General features: G+C 42.6%; 1 protein-coding gene across 1 annotated transcript in view; it reads right to left on the bottom strand.

Annotated features, from left to right (window-relative positions):
• Window positions 1-27562, bottom strand: part of LOC124553500 (activated Cdc42 kinase-like) — a 315929-nt gene that overhangs the window by 46309 nt on the left and 242058 nt on the right. The window contains exons 15-16 of the mRNA XM_047127354.1: window positions 22383-22484; window positions 14524-14721 (exon numbers count right to left, since the gene is read on the bottom strand). Of these exons, the coding sequence (XP_046983310.1) occupies window positions 14524-14721; window positions 22383-22484 (300 nt within the window). The remainder of the gene's footprint in view (window positions 1-14523; window positions 14722-22382; window positions 22485-27562) is intronic.

The raw sequence follows: 27562 nt of genomic DNA, 5'->3' as shown, positions 1-27562 counted from the left end.
AGAACACGGACGGGGACTGTGGATATGGTGCCAGATGGTAATGTGGTTCAGCCGAGAGGAGTGCCAACACAGTGCACACAAAAATGGCTCTGAGCACTATGGGACTTAACATCTTAGGTCATCAGTCCCCTAGAACTTAGAACTACTTAAACCTAACTAACCTAAGGACATCACACACATCCATGCCCGAGGCAGGATTCGAACCTGGGACCGTACCAGTCGCGCGGTTCCGAACTGAGCGCCTAGAACTGCGAGACCACCGCGGCCGGCACAGTGCACACAATTGCGATAAACGCTGTCTCTGTCTGGGGCAGCCATTAACGCAACTGCACAGAAAGCAGGAGATCCTGGGTTGCCAAATCCTGGTCTGGCATAGATTTTCATTTGTCTCTGCTGATTCTGCATCAAGTCCCGATGCACCTGACATCAACAGTTCCTTCCCCTCCGCTCCCTTCCCCTCCCCTTTCTCTCCCTCCACCTTCAATTTACAGAACATGTATAACAGCTGCGGATTCTGTGCAGAACAGGCATCACACATTCACACAATTTATTCAGAGGCATATGTGAAGAGAAACTGAGTAACCATTACTGACACATTCAGTCTGGCAAGAATACAAAAGAAATCTTGCTCCTACACAAAAATGCACGCAAGCAAACAAGTTTCAGACTCCAGGATCACATCACAAAATTGGGTTGGATATCACTGCCTTATCCACCTGTAGTCCAGACATAGTGTCCTAAGACTTGTATAAGGGGCATTCAAAAAGAAACGAGCCGGAGTCAGGAACGCGCAAACCAGTAACAAGACGATAATATCGTGGCACGTTAATGAGGTGCGATTCCGACCAGAGCGTGGAAGTTCAAAGCCTGTCGCTAGAGAGCACAAGTCCACCTCACATGAGTATTCAGAGATAGCAGCAGCAGCAGCAGCATGCGTCAATTTTACAATGCTGCCAGTCACGTTGCAAACAGTGACTTGGAGGTGTCAAATGAAGAACGAAGAGATGGTGTTTATTTTCTGGCCGTGGAAGGAGTAGGAGGAACGGACATTTGTCGACGAATGTCACAAGTGTACGGCGAACACTGCGTGTCCGTCGCAAGGGTCGAGGCGCTTCAGGGAGGGATGGGTGTCGTTAGCCAATGATGCACGGTCTGGAGCACCACACTGCATTACCAGTGACATCGTCCAGCTGGCGGATGCACTCATTACCAAAGACCGACGAGTGACAGTGAAAGCCACAGCCGCCGTGTTCGGGTTGAGCGTCAGAAGTGTTCACACCATCGTGAAGGAATGACTGCACGTGTGCAAAGTGTGTGCCCAAAGGGTGCCCCACAATCTTCAACCACACCAGGAAGCATGTCGAATGGCCTGCTGTCTTGCTCATCTGCACTGCTATGCTCAGGAAGGGAAGGCACTCCTGGCACGAGTGGTGGCTGGAGACGAGTCACGGGTCATCACCTCGAACCAGAATCAAAATGACAAAGTCTCCAGTGGAAGCATTCAGGGTCACCACCACAAAAAAAGCCAAGGCCATCCACACGAGTGCAGGAAAGGTTAAGTTGACGTTCTTCTTTGACCGAGATGGCCCCCTTCTGATTCACTTCCTGCAGTGCGTGACAACAGTGAATGCCAACCTGAAGATGCCTAAAGAAGGCGAAACACGTAGTCGAGAAACTAAAACTGCAACCAAGACTGTTTTCAACCAATAATGCCCAGCGTTACTCGCAAACCTCGAGCACCCTTCGTCAAGCGATCAAATCGAAACGACCGGGCAATCTCGCCCGTGGGGTCAATCTGCTCCACGACAATGCAAAGCCTCATACAGCCAACACAGTCGCGGCACTCCCAAATGGGAGGCTCTCTTCCGCCCTCCGTACAGTCCGGACCTCTCTTCCTGTGATTATGCCATTTTTGGTCCCCTTAAAAACGCACTGCGGGGCAAACGATTTACCTCGGACGACAACGTCCGGCTGGGGAATTTTGTGAGATAGCCATTTACCACCTCGTTTCACAGTGGGACTAGTGTCTCGACAGCCAGGATCAATACTTCTAACACACAAGTACTGGTTTCTGTAATTATGCCTCCGGCTCGTTTCTTTTTGAACGCTCCCTTATATTTGTTCGGACCACTTACAGATTCTTTACGAGGGACAGACATTGAAGATGATGAAAATGTAAGTTGTGCACTGAAAATGTGGCTATAAGCACAGGACAAGAGCTTTTACCAACAGGAAATACATGCTCCTACACAATGTATGTATAAGGTCAGAGAAAATGAAGAAGACCGTCTAAGAAAAATTGCACATGTAAAAGAAATGTTGACTTATCACCAGATTCCAATGCTTATGAATAGACAAGTCCTGAGAGAAAAAACAAAACGTGAGGGACCTTGACAGGTGATACACTACACTTTGAAATGGCTACACAGCTGAAATTGTGCAGTAGTGAAAAACACAAAATAAAAGGATATCCTAATGCAAGCTACAACAGCCAGTGCAGCATATCAGCATATTACTGTCATTAAAAAAGCTGATTCAATTAGTTTTTATCAATGAGGAACCATGAAAAGTGAAATCCACAGAAAAAATTAACACTGGGTATAAAGCTAACTCTGCACATTACGAAGAGGGGAAACCTCATGAAAGTATACACCTTCCAACCATAAAGCTCCACTTTCATTTTAAAAAATCAGAACTTGGAAACTACTGCAGACAGAGGATTGTGATTTCCTGTAAAATGTTTATCAGCTCTCAATCATGTTTTTCTGTAGTGTTCTTGTCACAGATTTTGACTATGGGTGTATCAAAATGGCAACAGACCAGGACACGGTGCAACGTGTTGTCTGGTACACAGAATCTAGCTCTGTGACAGCATTTGATGGCAGAAAAGGAAGGGTATCACTAGCAAAAACAAATGTAATGGGGTGGTTAAAAATTTTTAAAGAGACACGCAGTGTCAAAGGCTTAGACAGGGCACAAGCCGCATTTCGGCACAGTCCCTAGAAATTAATTCAATGTGCACTGAGTGAACTGCAGAAAGCAAGATCAATTGTGTGTGAAGTGTTACATAATAAGCAGTTACACCTTTATGCACGTGCTAATGGTACAAGCAAAGCAGTGAAGTGATCATCCTCTATGTTGCACATTTGTACGTTCTGTGCTAGCCTCCACAGAAGCTTATGATGACTATGTGACAAAGTGCCCGTTTTCAGATGAAGTAACGTTCCATGTTTCTGGGCACTCGAATCACTACATTACGACCTGTGACTCGAAAAACACACACAAGAGATGTTAACACATCTGTGGTAGCCTGAAGCTTAAATTTTGTTGTGTTCTAATGCACAATAGGGTGACAGGCCCATTTATTTTTCTCCCGAGAAAATTCCTGCTAGCACAGATTGAAAAACTGCAGCCGTTTGTCATCTCGCAGCACGATGATGCATCCCCACATCAGAGACTGAACATGCCCACATGCCAAATTTCTGAGAGGTGCACGGGTTACAATTGTTCCGCAGCAGAACCCCATCCCTCCCAACGCTGAACAATTAAACTTTTTTTTGTGGGTTAAGTCAAAGGTTGTATGTACACAACAACAGTCAATGACATTGCTCTCATTGGTACACGAACTGATGCGGCAATCAGAACTGTTGCTGCTGTAATACTGACACTTACACGGGCAGGGCAGAACTCTAATACTGTGTTACGATGTTATACCAGCAATGAGAGGGGCACACACTGATTCTGTCAAAAAAAAACTATGAGATCTGTTAAATATTTTACTACAAACTTCAGTGCCCTAACTCTAATAGTTTCAAAGTTGTAATCTTATGAAATAGTAATGGGACTTTATGGGCACCCGGTATAATGTAGTCTCGAGATCAGTAAAGTGTAATGATGTCGGTAACAGAACTCCGAAAATTTAATTTAAAATGTAGGAAATTATTTTTGCACCTTTCTCTAATAAATTGGCTCAATCTACTATACGTCCTGTTGACCTCTTCTAGCGAGTTTGCACGAGGTATACAATGGAGGCACAGAGTACATCAAAGCAGAAAATTACAGGAGACAGGGTCTGCAGACAAACTGTGAGCTAGAAGAGACAGGCTACTCAATGATGACAGAAATATCAAACTGCTCATAGGTGATATAGTGTGAGTGTCAGTCACTGCATGTAAAGCTGTTCTACTGTGTGATTTAATCAGCAATCTACTTTCCTCCAGGCTTCGCTATAAAACTGATTGAAAACTGGACTATTTCGGTAGCTATTAACATGATGGATTCCCCCTCCCCCCCTTTCTCCCCCCACTCTATGCCCCACCGACCAGCTGCTCTTGCGAAAGAAGTTTATAGGAAAGGCGACACGACTGACACGACGTAGTACAGAAGAGAACACGCAAGCACAATCCTTTTGTCGGCAGCGGACAGATTTGCAGAAACAGTAAGCACAGGTGTAAATTCACTTTATAGCTTCTTGCCGAACTTACATGCTCCGAATCTTTGCTTTTGGAGTCGTCCGAAGAAGACTGCTCCGACGGTACCTTCAGAAAACCGTGCATTGTGTCAGAGAGAGCAGCGGAAATGCTAACCACTCTGCATCATCATACTAGCATTAAATCTAATGAGAAAATAACAAAAAACAACAAAAAAACATAACACTCGATAAGAACAGCAGTCTGGCATCACACGAGAGTCTGCAATTGTAAATACGTAATTTAATCGATCAGTAGCAAATTTCTTGATCTAGCTAGCTGTCGCCAACACATTGGAAATGGAGAACGCGAAAAAGTAAAGTTCGATTCCACATACCGTGCACAGTACACTCCTTACAAACTGAGCAACAGCTACGGATCAGTAGCAGCCTCGTCAAAGAAACCACCACAGAATTCACCTTAAAGGCTCAGTCAAACAGGGAGTGAACAGCCTGGCACAGTCTATGTGTGGCACTGTCTCGGTCAAAATGGGAGGTGAGTCCCCGCACTAGACTGCTGTTGCCTGTGGTGGTCAGCTGGCAGTTCACAATATTCTAAATGGCACGTGGTGAGTGAGTGTGAAAAATGCCAGAAGGAATGAAATGCTTTCATCGATCTGGTGTGTGTAAACGTATTTTTGTACTATATGAGCCACAACGAATACAAAAACTCATCGAAATAGGCTCAGTGTGGAAAGAAATACGAGGGTGAGTCAAATGAAAACCTTAATTATTTTTTAAAATATTATTTACTGTGCAGAAGTGGTACAAAGCTGTATCACTTTTCAACATAATCTCCCCCACGCTCAATGCAAGTCCTCCAGCGTTTACGAAGTGCATAAATTCTTTGAGAAAAAAATTCTTTTGGTAGTCCACACAACCACTCGTGCACCGCGTGGCGTACCTCTTCTTCAGAACGGAACTTCTTTCATCCCATTGCATCTTTGAGTTGTCCAAACATATGGAAATCACTTGGGGCAAGGTCTGGTGAGTATGGTGGATGAGGAAGACATTCAAAATGCAAGTCTGTGATTGTTGCAACTGTTGTACGGGCAGTGTGGTTGGTTGGTTGGTGGTTTTGGGGAAGGAGACCAGACAGCGTGGTCATCGGTCTCATCGGATTAGGGAAGGATGGGGAAGGAAGTCGGCCGTGCCCTTTCAGAGGAACCATCCCGGCATTTGCCTGGAGTGATTTAGGGAAATCACGGAAAACCTAAATCAGGATGGGCGGACGCGGGATTGAACCGTCATCCTCCCGAATGCGAGTCCAGTGTCTAACCTACGGGCAGTGTGGGGCCTTGCACTGTCATGTTGCAAAAGGACACCCGCTGACAGCAATCCACGTCGCTTTGATTGGATTGCAGGCCGCAGATGAGTTTTTAGGAGATCTGTGTATGATGCAGTGGTGACATTGGTCCCTCTAGCCATGTAATGCTACAAAATGACGCCTTTTTCGTCCCAGAAGAGAGTCAGCATAACCTTCCCTGCTGACCGTTCTGTTTCAAACTTGTTTGGTTTTGGTGATGAGGAATGGCGCCATTCCTTGCTCGCTCTCTTCGTTTCCAGTTGGTGGAAGTGAACTCAGGTTTCGTCCCCAGTAATGATTCTTGCAAGGAAGCCATCACCTTCTCATTCAAAGCACCGAAGAAGTTCTTCACAAGCATCGACACGTCGTTCTCTCATTTCAGGAGTCAGCTGCCGTGGCACCCATCTTGCAGACACTTTGTGAAACTGGAGCACATCATGCACAATGTGGTGTGCTGACCCTTGACTAATCTGTAAACATGCTGCAATGTCATTCAGTGTCACTCAGTGGTTTTCCTTCAGTATGGCTTCAACTGCTGCAATGTTCTGCAGAGTCACAACTCATTGTGCCTGACCCGGACGAGGAGCACGTCACACTATTTGAATCTTCCACTGCAGTCACACCATTTGTGAACTTCCTACTCCATTCGTAGACTTGCTGCTGTGACAAACATGCATCACCGTACTGAACCTTCATTCGCCGATGAATATCAATAGGTTTCACACCTTCACTATGCAAAAACCGAATAACAGAATGCTGTTCTTCCCTGGTGAAAATGGCGGCCATCTGTATACTGATACTGCGATGGTATGTGTGCATCTGCATTATGCTGCCATCTACAAGCCATTCTGCACGCTGCTTGTAACACGCTTACCAACTTACAGGATAATGGTGCGAAATTTCTATTTGTTGTTACAAATTTACGGTTTTCATTTGACTCACCCTTGTTTGTGCAAGTCTGAATGAGAACGTAAAGTACAGCTTGTCACACGAGCTCAGGATCGAACTATTAAGCCAACTGCAGCCCTTCTATTTGCCACAGAACTAGGAGGGGGAGATTGGTGGGTCTGTTGCCCCGGCCTTCTTAACCCCACAGGTGAAGCTGTGGCCATTCTGGGAGACTGGAACGAGGAAAAACCCCTGCCCTACCTGTGACTGGCCACAGGTCTCTGTAAAATACGTACTAATCTGTTCTATGTATTCATAAATAAATGCACACTTGCAGAACATATACCACCACATGAATGTTCCTGTACAAAATATAGATCAACTGATATACTACGAGAGTAATTCAAATGAAAACCTTAAAAGCTTCTTAAAATTTCAAAAAGTTATGTAATGAAGTTTGTAGCTGGCAGCAGTGTTCCTTGAGGTTCAGAAAGTAACAGATGGATATAGAGTGATGCTAAAATGCAGGAGAGGGCAGCAGCACCTACAACAACAGGGCTGCCCCGCTATCCACATGCACCGGGATCGAGCAGTCATCTGTGACACATTTTTTGTGTAGCGGAGGAGTCGGAATGATCAAAAGTCATCAAAAGAGGACAGTGCAGAACAATAAGTTGTCATTTCAGTAAGTGTACGAGTGGCATAGAAAGTTTAAAAGTCATGTAACTTCTGTCGATACCTCAAGACCAGGGCACACTCACCAAGTAGCGGCAGATGAGAATATTGCGTTAGTGGAGAGCTCATACAGGAGAACAGGTGCGCAACTCTGAACAAAACAGCTACAGGTATGAAGACTGGTACTGGTTCAGTGCAGAGTATTGTTCACAATGTACTGCACTACGATAAGGTGGGTGCCACGTCAATTGACTGCCGTATCGGGAGACCGTTGTGTCTATGCCTGTGGAGAACTTTTGCAGCGTATCCACATCAAAGGTGACTCATTTTTCAGAAAAATCATTATGTGCCATAAGACTCTGGTCTACTGTCACCAACCGGAAACAAAAAGGTCAAGCGAGGAATGGTGCCAAAGTTCTTTGTCGAAACCAAAAAAATTCCACACTTGGCCGTCTGCTGGAAAAGTCATCCTAATTCTTGTCTGAAATGAAAATGGAGTAATTCTGGAGTGACAGTAACCACAATTTTTTATTAAGACATGTTGAAACAACTTCACTCTGCAATTGGGAGTAAACAATGAGAACTTCTGACTTTATGAGCATTGCTACAGCATGACAAAGCATGATCACATACAGCCTGTAAGACATTTGAGACTATTCAGGAAATTAAATTTGAATGCCTAGTACATACTACTCATTTACCAGACCTTTCTCCTACTGACTTTCATCTGTTCACTCCACTCAAAGAAGCAATGGGAGGCAGGCATTTCACAAGGCGCAAAGACACGAAAACTGCGACGCACGACTTGCTACACACGCGACTGAATGAATTCTTTCGTTGTGATATCTCTGCACTTTCAAACCAGTGGAATATGTGTATCCAATGTCAGGGAGAGTATGTCAAAAACTGACATGTAAATCTGTTGTTCATGGTTATAATTAAAAATATTACAGCATTTTTAATGTTTGCCTTTAATCATGCTCATAATATGCTCAGAACACTAGTACACCATAATTATTCCTAACCACAGACTAAACTTGTACATAACAACACCAAAGTATGATTCTGGAATATCATTTAATATAATTCTGGGATGTCTAATTATTTTCCCTCTCTAGCTTTTGACTAACCATTAACGGTGCAAAACTCCATTTAGTCACGATATTGAGGTCAACGAGCCTATTTAACACAAGTTTGTACGCTTCCACAGTGTAATGTAATTAACTGTCGGAGATAAAGTTTATCTCATGCAAAAACTACAATGCCCACAGTAAAGACTTAAGGTAATTTCATCATGTTGCCAGAAAATATGTTTAATTTATTTAATTATGAACATTTTCTTTTATGAGAAATAATGGATTCGTTTGAGATGTTAAATGCTGTATATTTATATGTATTTATTTATATGTATCTTTGGAGTTTATTAAGGGGGGTAGGATATCAAACGGGCTGACTTGGAGCAGGAGAGGCACCACGGGACATTTTAGTTTCCACTGTCTGCACTTTTACAAGTAAATTCATAAAACTTTGTCAGCATGACCACAAAGGATTCAGGATTCACACTCGTCGCACCGGAAGTTCAAAAACAAAACAAAATAATTTTTTTTTTTTTTTTTTACATGTGAAATTTCATCATTTTTTCACTTACTATTGACTGCATTTGTTGCTATAGGTACACTTTTCATCATAAGTAAGAGAGACTGTTCAATGAATTTTGCACAGCATACAAACCATACTTACAGGTGTCTGAAACTCTAGAATCTATTTAATTTATGAAAAAATCAATGAGCTGTTACGTTTTAAACTTTATGATTACAAAAAAATCAAATTTTCTACTTAATTATCTCAATTTTTACCACAGTTTTTAATAGATTTGGAAAATTCTAGAGTTTCATACACCTGTAAGTATGGTTTGCATGCTCTACTAAATTCATCAAAGAATCTCTCTTATTTGTGAAGAAAAATGTACCTATAGCAACCAATGCAGCCAACAGTAAATGAAAAAGTGATGAAATTTCATGTCTAAAACAAAATAATTTTGTTATGTTTTTGCACTTCCACTGCTACGAGTGTGAATCCTGAATCCTTCCTGGTCATGCTGACAAAGTTTTATGAATTAATTTGTAAAAGTATAGACAGTGGAAATTAAAATGTCCTGTGGTGCCTCTCCTGCTCCAAGTCGACCCGTTTGACGTCCTACCCCCCTTAAGGTCAGTAGACCAAAGAATCTAGAATGCAGGAATCTCTGCAACTTCCGGGCACATGTTGGCTTGCGCGCCACTTCTTTGTTGGTATTGGAGGGAGATGGATGTGTTTATGTGACCAATGCAGTATAATGCATTTAGAGTATCAATGTTCATAGTGAATACGGTGTAGTTAGTAAACAAAAAGTATGAATAAATATAATTTTTAGCAGAAAGTATTTCAGATCTGGTAGTGTTTATTTCAAACAAGAAGAAAACCCAGGCCACGCTTCTTGGAATGATTATTTTGCAGACAAAACTTCGAGAACCCCTAGACAAACAAGATCTGCAGTGTGTAATCTTTCAGCAGCTACTAATAAATAAGTCTTGCTGAAAGTGTGCTGGAACTACTCGTATTATACTCATTCAAAAACATGTGGTGAGAGTGTGGTCCTACCACAATATACCGCGTAAGATTCCACAATTTTTCAGTTATCTAAGAAACGAGATAAGTAACAACCAGTACAACAGCCAGTGTCAATTTGAATAATATCATTTTGTGTATTTGGGGTTTGGTTTGTTTGGGGGAGGACACCAGACAGCGAGGTCATCGGTCTTTTTGTGTGTTTGACTGCACCATTATGAAACACTTAAAGGAACAAAAATGCTGGTGTTTTAGTCGTCTTTGCTGCAGTACTCTTTCGGTTGACTGACTGCCGGATTCTGGTCACAGTCTTCCACTGCATATTGCATTATTTCCGCTGTTATCTGACTACTGACATCTCATTCTGCAATGGTTCAAATGGCTCTGAGCACTATGGGACTTAACATCTGAGGTCATCAGTCCCCTAGAACTTAGAACTACTTAAACCTAACTAACCTAAGGACATCACACACACCCATGCCCGAGGCACGATTCGAACCTGCGACCGTAGCTGTCGTGCGGTTCCAGACTGTAGCGCCTAGAATCACTCGGCCACTCTGCAATCCCACTGGGCAACACGAAGTAAAGATTGTTACATACGCGAGGCCTACAAAGAATTCTGTAGATGCTCTTTACACTGCAGGCACCTACAAACTTCGATCGGAACGTGACGATGTCCAGGTCGGTGAAACTGGGAAAGCAATTAGCTTTCACCCTGTGGGAGCACAAACACTGTGTACAACTGGGGCAATGTGACAAATCGGTTACAAGACACACGGGACCAGCACTGTGGCAAATCTATCGATTTTGAAGAAGCTCATGTACTCACTCTGCTTTGTAACAGTGACAGCAAAAAATGTAGGAGGCTGTCAAAATAATTAACTGCCGTAACAGAATGAACAGGGAGGACAGCTACAACTTACCGATGGCCCGGATGCTGGAGATGCTACTCCAGTAGACTGCATGTGTTTACCAGCCAGTCGCTCCACACGACCCCAGTTCAATGCTACAATCAGGCGGCTGCAAGAGAACTGCCGTGCAGCACCGCTTCGCTACTGCCTAGCAAATACCTGCCCGAGAAACACCCTATGTCATCCCAGAATGTGCGATCAGTAGCGACCTGAAATGTCTTTTTCCAAAGCTGTTTCACAGAGGCAGACTGCACTGTAGTTCCTTCTCTAGATTGTCACACAGATGACAAAATGGTAGATATCGAAATAGGTGACAGAGGGATAGAAAAACAATTAAAATCGCCCAAAAGAGGAAAGGCCGCTGGACCTGATGGGATACCAGTTCGATTTTACACAGAGTACGCGAAGCAACTTGCCCCCCCCTTCTTGCACTGGTGTACCGTAGGTCTCTAGAAGAGCGTAGCGTTCCAAAAGATTGGAAAAGGGCACAGGTCATCCCCATTTTCAAGAAAGGATGTCGAATAGATGTGCAGAACTATAGACCTATACCTCTGACGTCGATCAGTTGTAGAATTTTGGGACACGTATTAAGTTTGAGTATAATGACTTTTCTGGAGACCAGAAATCTATTCTGTAGGAATCACCATGGGTTTCGATAAAGACGATCGTGCGAAACACAGCTCGTGCTATTCGTCCACGAGACTCAGAGGGCCATAGACACGGGTTCCCAGGTAGATGATGTGTTTCTCGACTTCCGCAAGGCGTTCGATACAGTTCCCCACAGTCGTTTAATGAACAAAGTAAGAGCATATGGTTTATCAGACCAATTGTGTGATTGGATTGAAGAGTTCCTTGATAACAGAATGCAGCATGTCATTCTCAATGGAGAGAAGTCTTCCGAAGGAAGAGCGATTTCAGGTGCGCCGCAGGGGAGTGTTGTAGAACCGTTGCTATTCACAATATACATAAATGACCTTGTGGATGACGTCGGAAGTTCACTGAGGCTTTTTGCGGATGATGCTGTGGTATATCGAGAGGTTGTAACAATGGAAAATTGTACTGAAATGCAGGAGGATCTGCATGAATTGACGCATGGTGCAGGGAATGGCAATTGAATCTCAATGTAGACAAGTGTAATGTGCTGCAAATACATAGAAAGAAAGATCCTTTATCATTTAGCTACAATTTAGCAGGTCAACAACTAGAAGCAGTTAATTCCATAAATTATCTGGGAGTAGGCATTAGTGATTTAAAATGGAATGACCATATAAAATTAATCGTCGGTAAAGCAGATGCCAGACTGAGATTCATTGGAAGAATCCTAGAGAAATGCAGTCTGAAAACAAAGGCTCTAGGATTCCTTTAAGTAGGTTACAGTACACTTGTTCGTCCACTGCTTGAATACTGCTGACCAGTGTGGGATCTGTACCAGATAGGGTTGAAAGAAGAGATAGAGAAGATCCAGTGGAGAGCAGCACGCTTCGTTACAGGATCATTTAGTAATCGTGAAAGCATTAAGGAGATGATAGATAAACTCCAGTGGAAGACTGCAAGAGAGACGCTCAGTAGCTTGGTACGGGCTTTTGTTGAAGTTTAGAGAACATACCTTCAGCGAAGAGTCAAGCAGTATATTGCTCCCTCCTACGTATATCTCGCGAAAAGACCATGAGGCTAAAATCAGAGAGATTAGAGCCCACACAGATGCATTCCGACAATCTTTCTTCCCACGAACAATACGAGACTGGAATAGGAAGGAGAACCGATAGAAATACTCAAGGTACCCTCTGCCACACACCTTCAGGTGGCTTGCGGAGAATGGATGTAGATGCAGTTATAGATGTAGACCTGACAAAAGAAATACAACAGTACAAGTAAAGACTGTCTCCAGAACCTACCACTCCCTTGCGTTGAAGAAGATTTCTGAAAAGATGGTCGAAATGTTGATACTTTAGTTGCTTATAGAGCTTGTGTAACATTTCAAACTTTCCAAAAAACGTACAAAAATAACTAAAGAAGTGGTCTTCACAAGACTGTAGTTCCCTGCAAAGATATTGAAATTCATAAAAGTCTCCTCTTTTACTATTAACGTAATATAATTATAATTTTAATTTCCTCAAGGAAACGCAACTCGTGTCTTCCGCACAGCAACCAACTAACTCGCAACAAATGCCTCAGGCAGCTGGATCACTGCACGTGCTCGCACTCTGTTTGACTGAGCCTTAAATGATTTGGGGAAGCAAGGAAAGATAAAAACAAAGACAACCATACAATGATCTGACCACACAGTCTGTTTCAAAATATCAAATTTCATTTTGGAGTGCACCCGTACAAACTGTGTCTTTTGCAACATCACAGTGGCACTCTACCACACATTCAGACTTTGGCAGCAGTTGGTAGCAGGTTGGTCATTACAAACTAACTGCTCAGCACAGTGTGGTGAATAAACATAACAATCTGTTTCACACTTTGAGCTACTGGGACTTCGTGATTAGGCAAGCAGTGGAAACGTGCAATGCCAACTTCAATTGAGACATTGGCTATACACTTTTGTAATACACAGAATTGGGCATTCACAAAAGAGAGATCACAGATAAGGACTTCACATTGTTTACCACCCGATACAATTGGCAGTGGCACAAGTGAGGCCGGAGAGTGAGCGTAAACAATCCACGCCGCAGAGGACGTCACCTCAGAACTTGGCATATCTGTGATGTCACTCTGACATTACCTAGCCAGAATGGGATTTTTACTCTGCAACGGAATGTGCGCTGATATGAAACTTGCTGGCAGATTAAAACTGTGTGCCGGACCGAGACTCGAACTCGGGACCTTTGCCTTTCGCGGGCAAGTGCTCTACCATCTGAGCTACCCAAGCACGACTCACGCCCCGTCCTCACAGCTTTACTTCTGCCAGTATCTCGTCTCCTACCTTCCAAACTTTACAGAAGCTCTCCTGCGAACCTTGCAGAACTAGCACTCCTGAAAGAAAGGATATTGCGGAGACATGGCTTAGCCAAAGCCTGGGGGATGTTTCCAGAATGAGATTTTCACTCTGCAGTGGAGTGTGCGCTGATATGAAACTTCCTGGCAGATTAAAAATTTGTGCCGGACCGAGACTGGCAGAACTAAAGCTGTGAGGACAGGGCGTGAGTCGTGCTCGGGTAGCTCAGTTGGTAGAGCACTTGCCCGCGAAAGCCAAAGGTCCCGAGTTCGAGTCTCGGTCCGGCACACAGTTTTAATCTCCCAGGAAGTTTCATTACCTAGCCAGTTTGATGCCATCCTCTGACTTTAAGAGTGACAGCCTAACCAGTATCACAAAAGTCACGGTGCCAATGTAGACAATCGTCAAAAAATCTGGACTTTATCAGAATTTGATGCAATGAGTTAATTGAGAAGTTTTTAGCTGCACAGCTGAGTCACATCGTGATGCTGATGAAAGGAATTGGCAATTTCTGGAGGAGAACTCCAGAGAGAAATCTGATATTCTGAAACAAGTCACGAAAGAGAAGTAAGTTCTCCATAATCAATTTTCTTTATCCGTTCAATATAGATATTTGGAACCCTCGAAGGAAGTATGTGAGAGCCGAATACTGCCATCCTCCATTTTCACAGAATATAGTAGACACGTAGGGATATACTGTGGAATTCCTGAAAGGAGTCGCACTCACCTGAATGTCTGGGATGGACGCCGCCTCCTCGGAGAAGGTGCGCCGCACCTCGTGACGGCGGCCACGCCCCGTCGTGCCGGTACCGCCACCGTCACCCCCGCCGCCGCCGGACAGAGAGGAGGCGGAGGGGGCAGGGAAGCGGAACGAAAACTTGCGTCGCCCTCCGGCTGGAGTGTGGGGTGACTCCGGGGGGCTCCCCTGCAACACGAGACCGGTGTCACGTCGGCAAAATACTGCAACTTCGTGGTACGAACAGCTCGATATTAACTTCGAACTCGCAGATTAAAACTGTGCCAGAACGGGACTCAAACGCAAAAGCTCACCTTACATTGTCGCATTAACTGGTGAAGATTTCGGAAAATTTCTAAGGTGAAACTACTACATATTTCTTACCTCTGGCCTGTATAACTTGCAGCAGCCGATTTTAAGCTTACCACTGAATTAGATTAAATTATATGAAAATGGTATCTGTTCTTACGGACATATCCGAAAGAACAGACACCGTTGGTGATCTCGCAGCTCTCGAAGAATGAAGTTACAGAGAAATTCAGACATTTAGCTGCTTACAGGCATCGATAAATATCGACCGGGCGGGACTTGAATCCGGAACCTCCGGCTTACGTGGCAGACGCTCTATCCGTCCGAGCCGTCGAGGACACCGACGATAGTGCTCCTGCACAGACTTCTCTCTGGCACACTCCCCGTTGTAATGGTACTTGAATTACGTAACCATTACGGCACCTCAACTCCACCTCTCGATACCAGGAATATTCTACTTAACATATTTTTGAGACAACGTTCAGATTTGATTTCATTAATGTAGAGGTACTTTCATACATCGATGTGTTTATACTGCAATGATATTATTCGTATGTGTATTCTTTCTTTTGTCACTATGATCTTGACATACTTGTAACTCTTGATTTTGGGGCACGTAAGCGATTATTAAAGTTAGAGAGTCGGACCTTGTAAAAGTCAAGTCTTGGACGTCTTGTTGGGAAGACGCATATTGTAGTCAGCTTATAAAATGTGAACTTTAACATGAGGAAGATGTTTTTAAGTATGATTTGTATTGTGCAGTAATGTTTTGTGTGTTATGTGATACTGCAACAAAATAAAATGCAATAAAAAGGAAGTGTAACTTAAATTCGGAGTGCTGATTATTTTTTTAACATCACCATTGTGCTAACTTTCAAAGGTTTAATCTTCAAGAATGGTTTGTGAAACACATCTTATAAAACTTTTGAATATCGCAGAATAAAACCTAGGCCTCTTTGCATCCGAGCTTGGAATCATCACTACCTAGATTTTCGACGATAGAGCCATGAATTCACGACGAGACCAGCATGGGAAATACAAAAAGACGAGTGCCTAGTTTATCCATTATTTCATGAAATGACTTTATTAACTGTGCTCTAGTGACACCTGCCACACAATAACTTTGTTTTTGCCCAAAAATGCAGTATTTAGCATCGTGAGCAACACCACAATTGTTATTACATTTTGAGCTTTGTTGTGGTAGGGTTGTTAGAATGTGACACCCACATTTCTAACTTACTGTCCACATACTAAATTTGTAGTGCCCCTGCCCACTATACTCATTACTCACGGCAGTCAATCTACTGATTCACGTAAGAGTTCGGACAATGTGAGTGCATCTGCACTGCAGAAGATCACTGGCCGGTAAGACTTATCCGTATGAAGATATGGACAGGGGCATCACAAATGTAGTGTGTGGACAGTAAGTTGGACACACAGGTCTCACGGGGAGCGTGACAGATTTCAGTCCCTGCAGGGTCTAACAACCCTACCACAACAAAGGTCAAAAATTAATAATGATTGTGGTGTTGCTCACGCTGCTAAACACTGCATTTTCGGGCAACAACAAAGTTATTATGTGGCAGGTGTCATTACAGCACAGTTAATAAAGTCATTTCATGTAATAATGAATAAACTAGGCACTCATCTTTTCGTGTTTCCCTCGCTGGTCTCGTTGTAAAATCGTGGCTCAATCGTCGAAAATCTAGGTGGTGATGATTCCAAGCTCGGATGCAAAGAGGCCTAGGTTTCATTATGCGATATTCAAAGGTGATGTAAAAAAAGTAATCAGCACTCCGAATTTAAGTTACACTTCTTTTTTATTGCTTTTGTTGCAGTATCACGTAACACACAAAACATCACTTCACAATACAAAACATACTTGAAAAGATCTTCCTCACTGTTAAAGTTCACATTTTATAAGTTGACTACAATATGCGTCTTTCCAACATGACGTCCAAGACTTGACTTTTTCAAGGTCCGACTCTCTAACTCTAACTAAATAATAATCGCTTACGTGCCCAAAAATCAGAGTTACAAGTACATCAGAAATCATAGTGACAAAAGAAAAAATATACATAAGAATAATATCATTGCAGTACAAACATATCGATGTATCAAAGTACCTCTACATTAATGAAATCAAATCTGAATGTTGTCTCAGAAATATGTCAACTACTTTACAGAAACACAGTAGAATATTGCTGGTATCGAGAGGTCGAGTTGGGGTGCCGTAATGGTTACGTAATTCAAGTACCATTACAACGGGCACTATCCTCTGTGTCCTCGATGGCTCAGACGGATAGTGTGTCTGCCATATAAGCGGGAAGTCCCGGGTTCGAATCACGGTTGGAGCACACATTTTTATCAACCCCTGTAAGTAGCTAAAGGTCTGAATTTCATTGTAATTTCAGATTAGATTATACACACTTTTCATTCAGTAAGCCTGTAGTGATGAGATTCTGGGCAATGTGAAACATATCACAAAAACCAAAATATCTGGAACATATTTATAAAGAATCGGATAATCTGAATTCCTTAAACAGCAGCAACAGTTTCTCTGAAGGATGATCTGCAGTTCCTATAGGCAGCTATTCTTCCTCTCAAAATTCTGGAACAGGCTCAAAAGATACACCTGTATTCTGTGAGACATATGTGGAACAACTGCACTAATGAACAATTTCAATCCGTCCACACAGCCACCTATTCCCTCTTTATACAGCGCTTGCAGGTTGCACTAGTGGCACCTCAGCTGAAATGCTAGTCACGGAGATGTCTCATTGCCGCAAATGCGTGCTGCAAATCTCATCTGACTTGGACGCTTCCTTCAGGTGTTGCACTTTGGATGGCCAACACTGTATAAACACACACTATGTGATCAATCATATCCGGACACCCCATAAACATATGCTGTTCATATTAGGTGCAGTTTGCTGCCACCTACTGCCAGGTACTCCGTATCAGCGACCTCAGTAGTAACTACCGCCCAATCTCTCTTCTGACAGCTCTATCAAAAATTTTTGAGAAAGTAATGTATTCAAGAGTAGCCTCCCATATTTGTAAAAATAAAGTACTAACAAAATGTCAGTTTGGTTTTCAGAAAGGCTTTTCAACAGAAAATGCTATATGCGCTTTCACTGATCAAATATTAAATACTCTGAATAATCGGACATCACCCACTGGTATTTTTTGTCATCTCTCAAAGGCCTTTGATTGTGTAAATCGTGGAATTCTTTTAGATAAGCTAAATGATTATGGTTTGAGTGGGGCAGTGCACAAATGGTTTAATTCATACTTAACTGGAAGAATGCAGAAAGTTGAAATAAGTGGTTCATGCAATGTTAAAACAACAGCTGATTCCTCAAACTACGGGGCTATCAAGTACGGGGTCCCACAGGGTTCGGTCTTAGGTCCTTTACTGTTCTTGATATACATTAATGACTTACCATTCCTCATTGATGAAGATGCAAAGTTAGTTCTTTTTGCTGATGATACAAGTATAGTAATAACATCCAAAAACCAAGAACTAAGTGATGTAATTGTAAATGATGTTTTTCACAAAATTATTAAGTGGTTCTCAGCAAGCGGACTCTCTTTAAATTTTGATAAAACACAGTATATACAGTTCCGTACAGTAAATGGCACAACTCCAGTAATAAATATAGACTTTGAACAGAAGTCTGTAGCTAAGGTAGAATTTTCAAAATTTTTACCTGTGTCCATTGATGAGAGGTTAAACTGGAAGCAACACATTGATGGTCTGCTGAAACGTCTGAGTTCAGCTACATATGCTATTAGGGTTATTGTAAATTCTGGTGACAACAATCTCAGTAAATTAGCTTACTATGCCTACATTCATTCACTGCTTTCGTATGGCATCATATTCTGGGTAATTCATCGTTGAGTAGAAAAGTATTCATTGCTCAAAAACGTGTAATCAGAATAATTGCTGGAGCCCACCCACGGCCTCCTGCAGACATCATTTAAGGATCTAGGGATCCTCACAGTAACCTCACAGTATATATATTCACTTATGAAATTTGTTGTTAATAATCCAACCCAGTTCAAAAGTAATAGCAGTGTGCATAGCTGTAACACCAGGAGAAAGGATGATCTTCACTATGCAGGGTTAAATCTGACTTTGGCACAGAAAGGGGTAAATTATGCTGCCACAAAAGTCTTTGGTCACCTACCAAACAGCATCAAAAGCCTGACAGATAGCCAACTAACATTTAAAAATAAATTAAAATAATTTCTAGATGACAACTCCTTCTACTCATTGGCTGAACTTTTAGATATAAATTAAGGGGGGGGAAAAAAAAAAAAAAAAATTCGTGTCACACAATATTTTGTGTAATGTATTATCTTGTACAGACATCTTTTATTAACCTGACATGTTCCACATCATTACAACGTGTCGTATTCATGATCTATGGAACAAGTATTACTCTAATCTAATCTAATTTAATCACACATAGTAAGAGAGCAGAATGGAGTGTTCGACAGAACTCACGGACTTTGAATGTGGTCCGGTGATTGGGAGTCACTTGTGTCATACATCTGTACGTGAGATTTCCACACTCCTAAACATCCCTAGGTCCACTATTTCCAATGTGATAGTGAAGTGGAGACGTGAAGGGACACGTACAGCCCAAAAGTGTTCAGGCCGACCTCGTCTGTTGACTGACAGAGACAGCCGACAGTTGAAGAGGGTCGTAATGTATAACATGCAGACATCTATCCAGACCATCCATCACACAGGAATTCCAAACTGCATCATGATCCACTACAAGGACTACGACAGGTGAGAAATCTTGGATTTCATAGTCAAGCGACTGCTCGCAAGCCACACATAACGCCGGTAAATGCCAAACGACACCGCGCTTGGTATAAGAAGCGTAAACATTAGACAACTGAACAGTAGAAAAATGTTGTGTGGAGTGACGAATCACGGTACACGATATGGCAATTCGATGGCAGGGTGTGGGTATGGCGAATGCCCGGCAAACATCATCTGGCAGTGTGTGTAGCGCCAATAGTAAAATTCAGAGGCAGTGGTGACATGCTATGGTCGAGTTTTTCATGAATGGGGGTTGCACCCCTTGTTGTTTTGCACGGCACTATCACAGCACAGGCCTACATTGGTGTTTCAAGCACCGTCTTGCTTCATACTGTTGAAGAGCTATTCGGGGATGGCGTTGAATCTTTCAACACGATCGAGCACCTGTACGTAAGGCACGGCCTGTGGCAGAGTGGTTACACGAGAATAACGTCCCTGTAACGAACTGGACTGCACAGAGTCCTCACCTGAATCCTACAGAACACCTTTGGGATGGTTTGGGATTCTGACTTCGTGCCGGCCTCACCGACCGACATCGATACCTCTCCTCAGTGCAGCATTGTGTCAAGAATGGGCTGCCATTCCCCAAGAAACCTTCCAGCACCTGATCGAATGTATGCCTGCGAGAGTGGAAGCTGTCATCGAGGCTAAGGGTGGGCCAACACCATACCGAATTCCAGAATTACCGACGGAGGGCGCTACAAACATTTAAGCCAGGTGTCCAGATACTTTTGAACACACGTGTATGAAAGGCAATTTTAGCCCCAACAACCTCCATAATATCTGTTACTGGGCTGTTAGTAAATAAAGATTTGATGTCCAAGCTCATCCTCAGAGAGAAATGAGCACGTGGGTCCTTCTCATTCTGTGATCTGAACAACCTGCCCTTCCTCGATACCTTCCATCAACTGAACAGGCAATACGTAGCCGTGGCAGGGGTACTACAAATGCAGTCTCACAATGAGTAGTGAGAGAGCTTCTACAAATCATCGAGATTTTCTCTGCTACAGCTGTAGCCAATGCACACATTACACTCTTATAATGACACGAGAAGTACAAAACAGAACACAGCCAGCGGCACCCACCTACAGAAACTCAACTGACATCCAGTGAATGTGACGAGATGAGACCGCCCCCTCACCCTCTGAGTGATGGCAGAGCGCTCCCTTATCTCAATGCCGTTTCTTCCAAATCCACCAGAAACAAATGCAAAATAAAACTTCCTGGCAGATTAAAACTGTGTGCCGGACCGAGACTCGAACTCGGGACCTTTGCTTTCGCGGGCAAGTGCTCTACCGACTGAGCTACCCGAGCACGACTCACGCCTGGTACTCACAGCTTTACTTCTGCCAGTACCTCGTCTCCTACCTTCCAAACTTTACAGAAGCTCTCCTGCGAACCTTGCAGAACTAGCACTCCTGAAAGAAAGGATATTGCGGAGACATGGCTTAGCCACAGCCTGGGGGATGTTTCTAGAGTGAATATATTTAGTCAATACTCCTTCAATCTTACACCAAATATTAACTCTCTCATTTGCATTAATCCTCCTCCTGTTCGTCGTATACAAGGAAAATGGCTTGTCTGTTGTCACTACACAGGTACCATAATTCCTGTCTGCTACAACTCCTATTGCAAATGTACGAAAAGCAATAATGTCTCTGTCGTAATAAGACTCGAGGCCAAGAAGAGGTTTCTCATTACCCCTTACTATAGCCAAGGTCATCCACGAATTACCAGTCACAACCTCTTTCATGGTGCAAGAAAAATTAATCTTACACCCAACAAATGTAAGCGGACCAGTAAGTAGTTCTTGCTGAGAGGTTGTTCGCAGATGATGCTGTAATTTAGTCTAGTAAGGTCATCCGAAGACCAGTATCAGTTGCAAAGCGATTTAGAAAAGATTGCTGTACGGTGTGGCAGGTGGCAGTTGACACTAAATAACGAAGAATGTGAGGTGATCCACACGAGTTCCAAAAGAAATCCGTTGGAATTCGATTACTTGATAAATAGTACAATTCTCGAGGCTGTCAATTCAACTAAGTACCTGGGCCTTAAAATTACGAACAACTTCAGTTGGAAAGACCACATAGAAAATATAATGGGGAAGGCGAGCCAGAGGTTGTGTTTCATTGGCAGGACACTTGGAAGATGCAACAAGTCCACCAAAGAGACAGCTTACACTACACTCGTTCGTCCTCTGTTAGAATATTGCTGCGCGGTGTGGGATCCTTACCAGGTGGGATTGACGGAGGACATCGAAAGAGTGCAAAAAAGGGCAGCTCGTTTTGTATTATCACGTAATAGGGGAGAGAGTGTGGCAGATATGATACGCGAGTTGGGATGGAAGTCATTAAAGCAAAGACGTTTTTCGTCGTGGCCAGATCTATTTACGAAATTTCAGTCGCCAACTTTCTCTTCTGAACGCGAAAATATTTTGTTGAGCCCAACCTACATAGGTAGGTGTGATCATCAAAATAAAATAAGAGAAATCAGAGCTCGAACAGGAAGGTTTAGGTGTTCGTTTTTCCCGCTCACTGTTCGGGAGTGGAATGGTAGAGAGATAGTATGACTGTGGTTCGATGAACCCTCTGCCAAGCACTTAAATGTGAATTGCAGAGTAATCATGTAGATGTAGATGTAGATGTACCTGCATGCTCCCCACCCCCGACCCCGTCCTCGGCCCGCCGCCTCCGCCCGCCACCCCGCCGCTGTCCAGCTCCGACATGGAGCGCGCGGCGAGCTCGTGCGCCATCGCGATCGCACTGTCCAGAGTCTTCTCGTCCGATGCCGAGATGGGCTTCACCTGGAAGACAAAACGAGAAGCAAATTGTGATGACCCGACTTACTACGTATCTGTTACGACTGGTCAGCACAGTAGTCTGAAACAGCACCGACGGCCTCTGGACCGGGGATGCACGGCAGACAGCTGCGTTGCTAGACGATCGGTCCTCACGAGGAGAACATGCCAAGTGTCAGCACTTGATATCCCGAGAACTTCATTCGGTCTCAGCTTATTCGTGGACACTTGGCCGTTTCTGAAAAAATATCGGTCAAACTTTTCGAGGTACCTTAAGTGCTTTTTACCACACAATACCCTCAGATGAAATGGAGGCACAGTGGTCAGTGTTGCGGCTTCTTAATTTTGTGAACTGTGTTCAAAACTGTATTAGTTTTTATTTCTTTTATTTTGTTTATATTCTTTTCATTTATCTAAAGGGCATTACATTAATCTTTCTTTTCAAATTGGGGGATACAAGGGCATTACATTAATTGTAAAATTACAACTGGATTTCACACTAAGTGTCACAAATTTATTATATAATACTTATGTGTATAGTACGTCGAGCGGGATATTCTCTTTAAATTCTCATATTCTGATCTTTTATTTTCATATCAATTCTTATATTAAATTTGTAATAGAGGGAAACATTCCACGCGGGAAAAATGTATCTAAAAACAAAGATGATGTAACTTACCAAACAAAAACGTTGGTATGTTGAGAGAGACACTAACAAACACAAACACACACACACACACACAAAATTCAAGCTTTCGCAACCCACGGTTGCTTTATCAGGAAAGAGGGAAGGAGAGGGAAAGACGAAAGGATGTGGGTCTTAAGGGAGAGGGTAAAGAGTCATTCCAATCCCAGGAGCGGAAAGCCTTACCTTAGGGGGAAAAAGGGACAGGTATACATTTGCGCGCGCACACACACACACACACACACACACACACACACACACACACACACACACACACATATACAGACACAGGCAGACATGTCCCTTAAAAGCCACATCCTTACGTCTTTCCCTCTCCGTCCCTCTTTCCTGATGAACCAACCGTGGGTTGCGAAAGCTTGAATTTGGTATGTGTGTGTTTGTGTTTCTTATATTAAGTTTTATATTTTATTCATATGTTTATTCTTCAGGAAGATTTAGTGCATTCCCTTGTATGATACCAATCGTAGACAGAGAAATTTCATACACTACAAGCTCCATGTGAAGGCGGGTTTACCTCATTGACATTTATTCGTATGAATCTCACTCTAGCAAGAAATGTCATTGATATTGGTGACGAGTTCACACTTTGGCAATAATTTCATGGCAAACCGTGCACAAAAGATAACAGACTTTAATTGTCAGTCAAGATAGACTACAAGAATTTCATCGAAAACAATTTCAAATAATTTTCTATCTTTTTCTTTTCAAATTAATTAATCATGCAATGTGTTGATGAAAAAGGGTGAAGTTATACTGACATACAGTGAAAAACATTTCATGTATTAATTTCCTACAGACGTGGGCAAATAAATAAAAAATAGAAATAAAAGTGATAATCGGGTTTGAAGTGTTGGCAGAAGAGCCAACACCGTGTTGCTAGAGGAGGCCGAAATGCACGCGTTTAATTACACGCTGACTGGCGCGAGGTCTGGAACAGTTAAGGGAATTAATAGTAGCAAATAAAGTACATAACTGATGTAATACTTAACTTTAATCCACAATTGGTGCACATCGCTCTTGACGGTACATGTTATAATCTCAATATCAAATGCTACGGCGCCTTGCTAGGTCGTAGCAAATGACGTAGCTGAAGGCTATGCTAACTATCGTCTCGGCAAATGAGAGCGTAGTTGTCAGTGATCCATCTCTGGCTAAGTCGGCTGTACAACTGGGGCGAGTGCTAGTAAGTCTCTCTAGACCTGCCGTGTGGTGGTGCTCGGTCTGCAATCACTGACAGTGGCGACACGCGGGTCCGGCGTGTACTAATGGACCGCGGCCGATTTAAAGGCTACCACCTAGCAAGTGTGGTGTCTGGCTGTGACACCACAGGGTTTCAAACACGAGGAGTAAAATTAAGAAGCCACCGTTTTGTCCGAGGATATTGTGCAGTGAGCGGCACATAAGATACCTGGAAAATACCTTAAAAACTTTGACCATCATTTTTTCAGAAGCAATCGAGTATCTGTGGGTAAGCCGAGGCAGTAAAATAAGCTAACATGGAAACAATGCAAGGAATACTGAAGAACTTCGGAGTTAAATATGTAAAATCCAGTGACAAATGGAAATTTTTAATGAAGTGTAGTGATATTGCTGTTGGTAGGACATAATTTCTAAGAACAAGCATGAATTTGGATCAGAAGGACTGTGAGCTGTGTATTACTTGAATGAGCCTTGGGTAAATCAAAACCACACTAGAAATTTTATTTGGCACACAACAGGCAGCCTGAAAATTATATTGAGAATAGGAAGGCTTCTAAAAATGTGTCATTCCAGTTCCATTGCAATCAAATTTGTGCTGAAAGCAAAGTTGTGTTCGCAGCAAAACTGAAAAGCAACCCAAACTATCATGCCAAAAATTACGGAGAATTATTTAGAGAATGGTTTCCACATCAGCTGCTGCCTTCTGATAAAAAGTGGTATTGTCTTATGGCTGCAAATAACGAACCACATATTGAAACACAAACAAGAGCAGAGATGTTGGAGATCATTAAGATTTCAAACGCCAGTGGTAAAAAAATATGAAATTGATTCCATAGCTCTGCATCATGGTCACGCGGTGATGAGAGTACCTCCTTACCATTGCCTTTTGAATCCCACACAACTGGTGTTGGCACAGATGGAAAGATATGTGGTAGACAAAATTACTTCATTTAAAGAGTGATCCAGCAAACAACACACAAAATCAGCATTGTGGACTGGGACGCCTGCGTACTACTGTAAAAGATAACTGCAGAGTAGCTGTTAGATACAAAATAATGGATTCGTTAATCATCGATCTGGAACGAGCATCCAGTGGTTTTAGTTCCAAAGGCAGCAGCAATGAAACATCTGAGTAAAAAGGTGTATGAATGGAACGTACATTTGTTTTGTAATTTTCATGGTACGTTTACTTTCTTGTCAAGCTGTCTGACCAGTAGACAGTAGTCCAGAACATAATCTGTTCTTTAATGGGAATCTGAATTTCCTTGGTTTGCTATTTTGTCTATAATATAAATTCGCTTTAAACACTGTTTGTCCTGCTGAGGATCTTATAGATTTGATTCTTTTGTCACTTTGTTAACAAAGAGAAAAACAAGGTGCAATCCATTCTTTAAGGTGCAATTTATTATAGGGGGAAAGATCAGATAGTAATGCACAATTATTTTTTATTACCAATATGTTTAAAAGATAACAAAACAAAAAAAAAATCACAAATGAACTTACATCTTTTACCTTCTTTTCCACATAATCATCAACATTATCAACACATTTCTCCCATTGTGGTATCAGTTTCAATATGCCCTATTTGTAGAAATCCGTTTGATTGGAGTAAAGCGATCTGCCGATTTCACTTCCATATCTGTTGCAAAGCATTGGCCTGCCTGGGATTTCTTCACGGGACCAAACAGACGGAAGTCCGACAATGCCAGGTCCAGACTGTACGGTGTGCTAGAGCACCTCACACCAAATTTGGAAATTTTCTCACAAACAGGAGAAGCAACACGGGGGCGCGCAATGTCACGAAGAAGCTTGACACAGTCAGCATTAATGCAGTGGCATTTATCATGAAGGGCACACTGCAACTTAACCAAAGTTTTAATGTAGGCTGCCCCATTCACAGTGCTTCCCTGTTCAGCAAAGTCCATCAATAACACACTGTGCACATCCCAGAACACTATCACAAGCACTATTCTAGTAAACTGAGTCACTCAGAATTTTTTTTGTACTGGGGAACCAGCATACTTCTATTCCATAGAGGCCTGCTCGGTTATGGGTGTGTAGTAGTAAACCCACAACTCATCACCAGTGACGATTCCTTTCAGAAAGTCAGACCCACCTGTGGCGTAACACCTGAAGTGACCCAAGCTTGTCCTCGTTCACTAGCCCTCGTTGTTGTCTGCCAGGTTCTTAGGCACCCAGTGAGTACTAACTTTACGAGATTTCAGCATGTCGTGAACAATTTCATACATCACACTGGAGGAAATGTTGAACTGCTGCAATAAGGTTTGCAGTTGCACACACCAGTCATTCAAAATTGCTGCCTCGATGGCTCCAACATTCTGCAAGATTGCAGATGTCACCGCCCACCTGGAGCGTGGAAAAATCGCTAGGGTTCACACAGCCCTCTTCTAAGAATGCACGCTTCCTGAAGACATTGCTCCAGTCCATACAGTCATCTCCATACATGCCACGCTTGTCCCTGCGAATCTCACTTTGTTTATGTCCTTTGGCCCAAAAATATTGAACTACACTCCGCAGCTCTTCACAAGTTGACAATATTAACATCTGAGCCATATTTGTTTAGTAGTTCAGACTACTCTCAGTATAGCTGCACATGAAAACAAAATACCGTCTGTGGTGCAAACTTCAAACTCTACTGTTGCGAAATTTCAACCTTCCAGTTGCAGTATCAAGGAAGAAAAAAAATATTATGCATTACTTTCCAATCATTCCTTGTACCTTCGATTGAGCATGGGTAGAATTGGACTACATATTACATGTGTTCTGTGTGACAAAGAGCGAACACAGATAACCTTCATAAATACTGTAAAAAATAAAAAATAAAAAAATACCAGGGAAGAAAAAAATTATTATGCACTACTTTCCAATCATTCCTTGTACCTTCGATTGGGCGTGGGTAGAATTGGACTACATATTACATGTGTGCTGTGTGACAAAGAGCGAACACAGAAAACCTTCATAAATAATGCAAAAAATAAAAAAATCCTGCGACTTTGGTTTTTATACTGTATTATCTGTTGTGTTGTTTCTGCCCATTCATCTGTAACCATTCCTTGAAATGTTTCACAGGCTTTGTACTTAACCCTGAACATCTGTGAGATGATAATATTTTTTAAATAGCAAACCAGAATCATTTGAATAATGCAAGAGACAGACA

Source organism: Schistocerca americana, chromosome 11, assembly GCF_021461395.2.
Source record: "Schistocerca americana isolate TAMUIC-IGC-003095 chromosome 11, iqSchAmer2.1, whole genome shotgun sequence".
NCBI lineage: Eukaryota > Metazoa > Arthropoda > Insecta > Orthoptera > Acrididae > Schistocerca > Schistocerca americana.
This window is presented reverse-complemented; position numbering and strand designations above follow the sequence as displayed.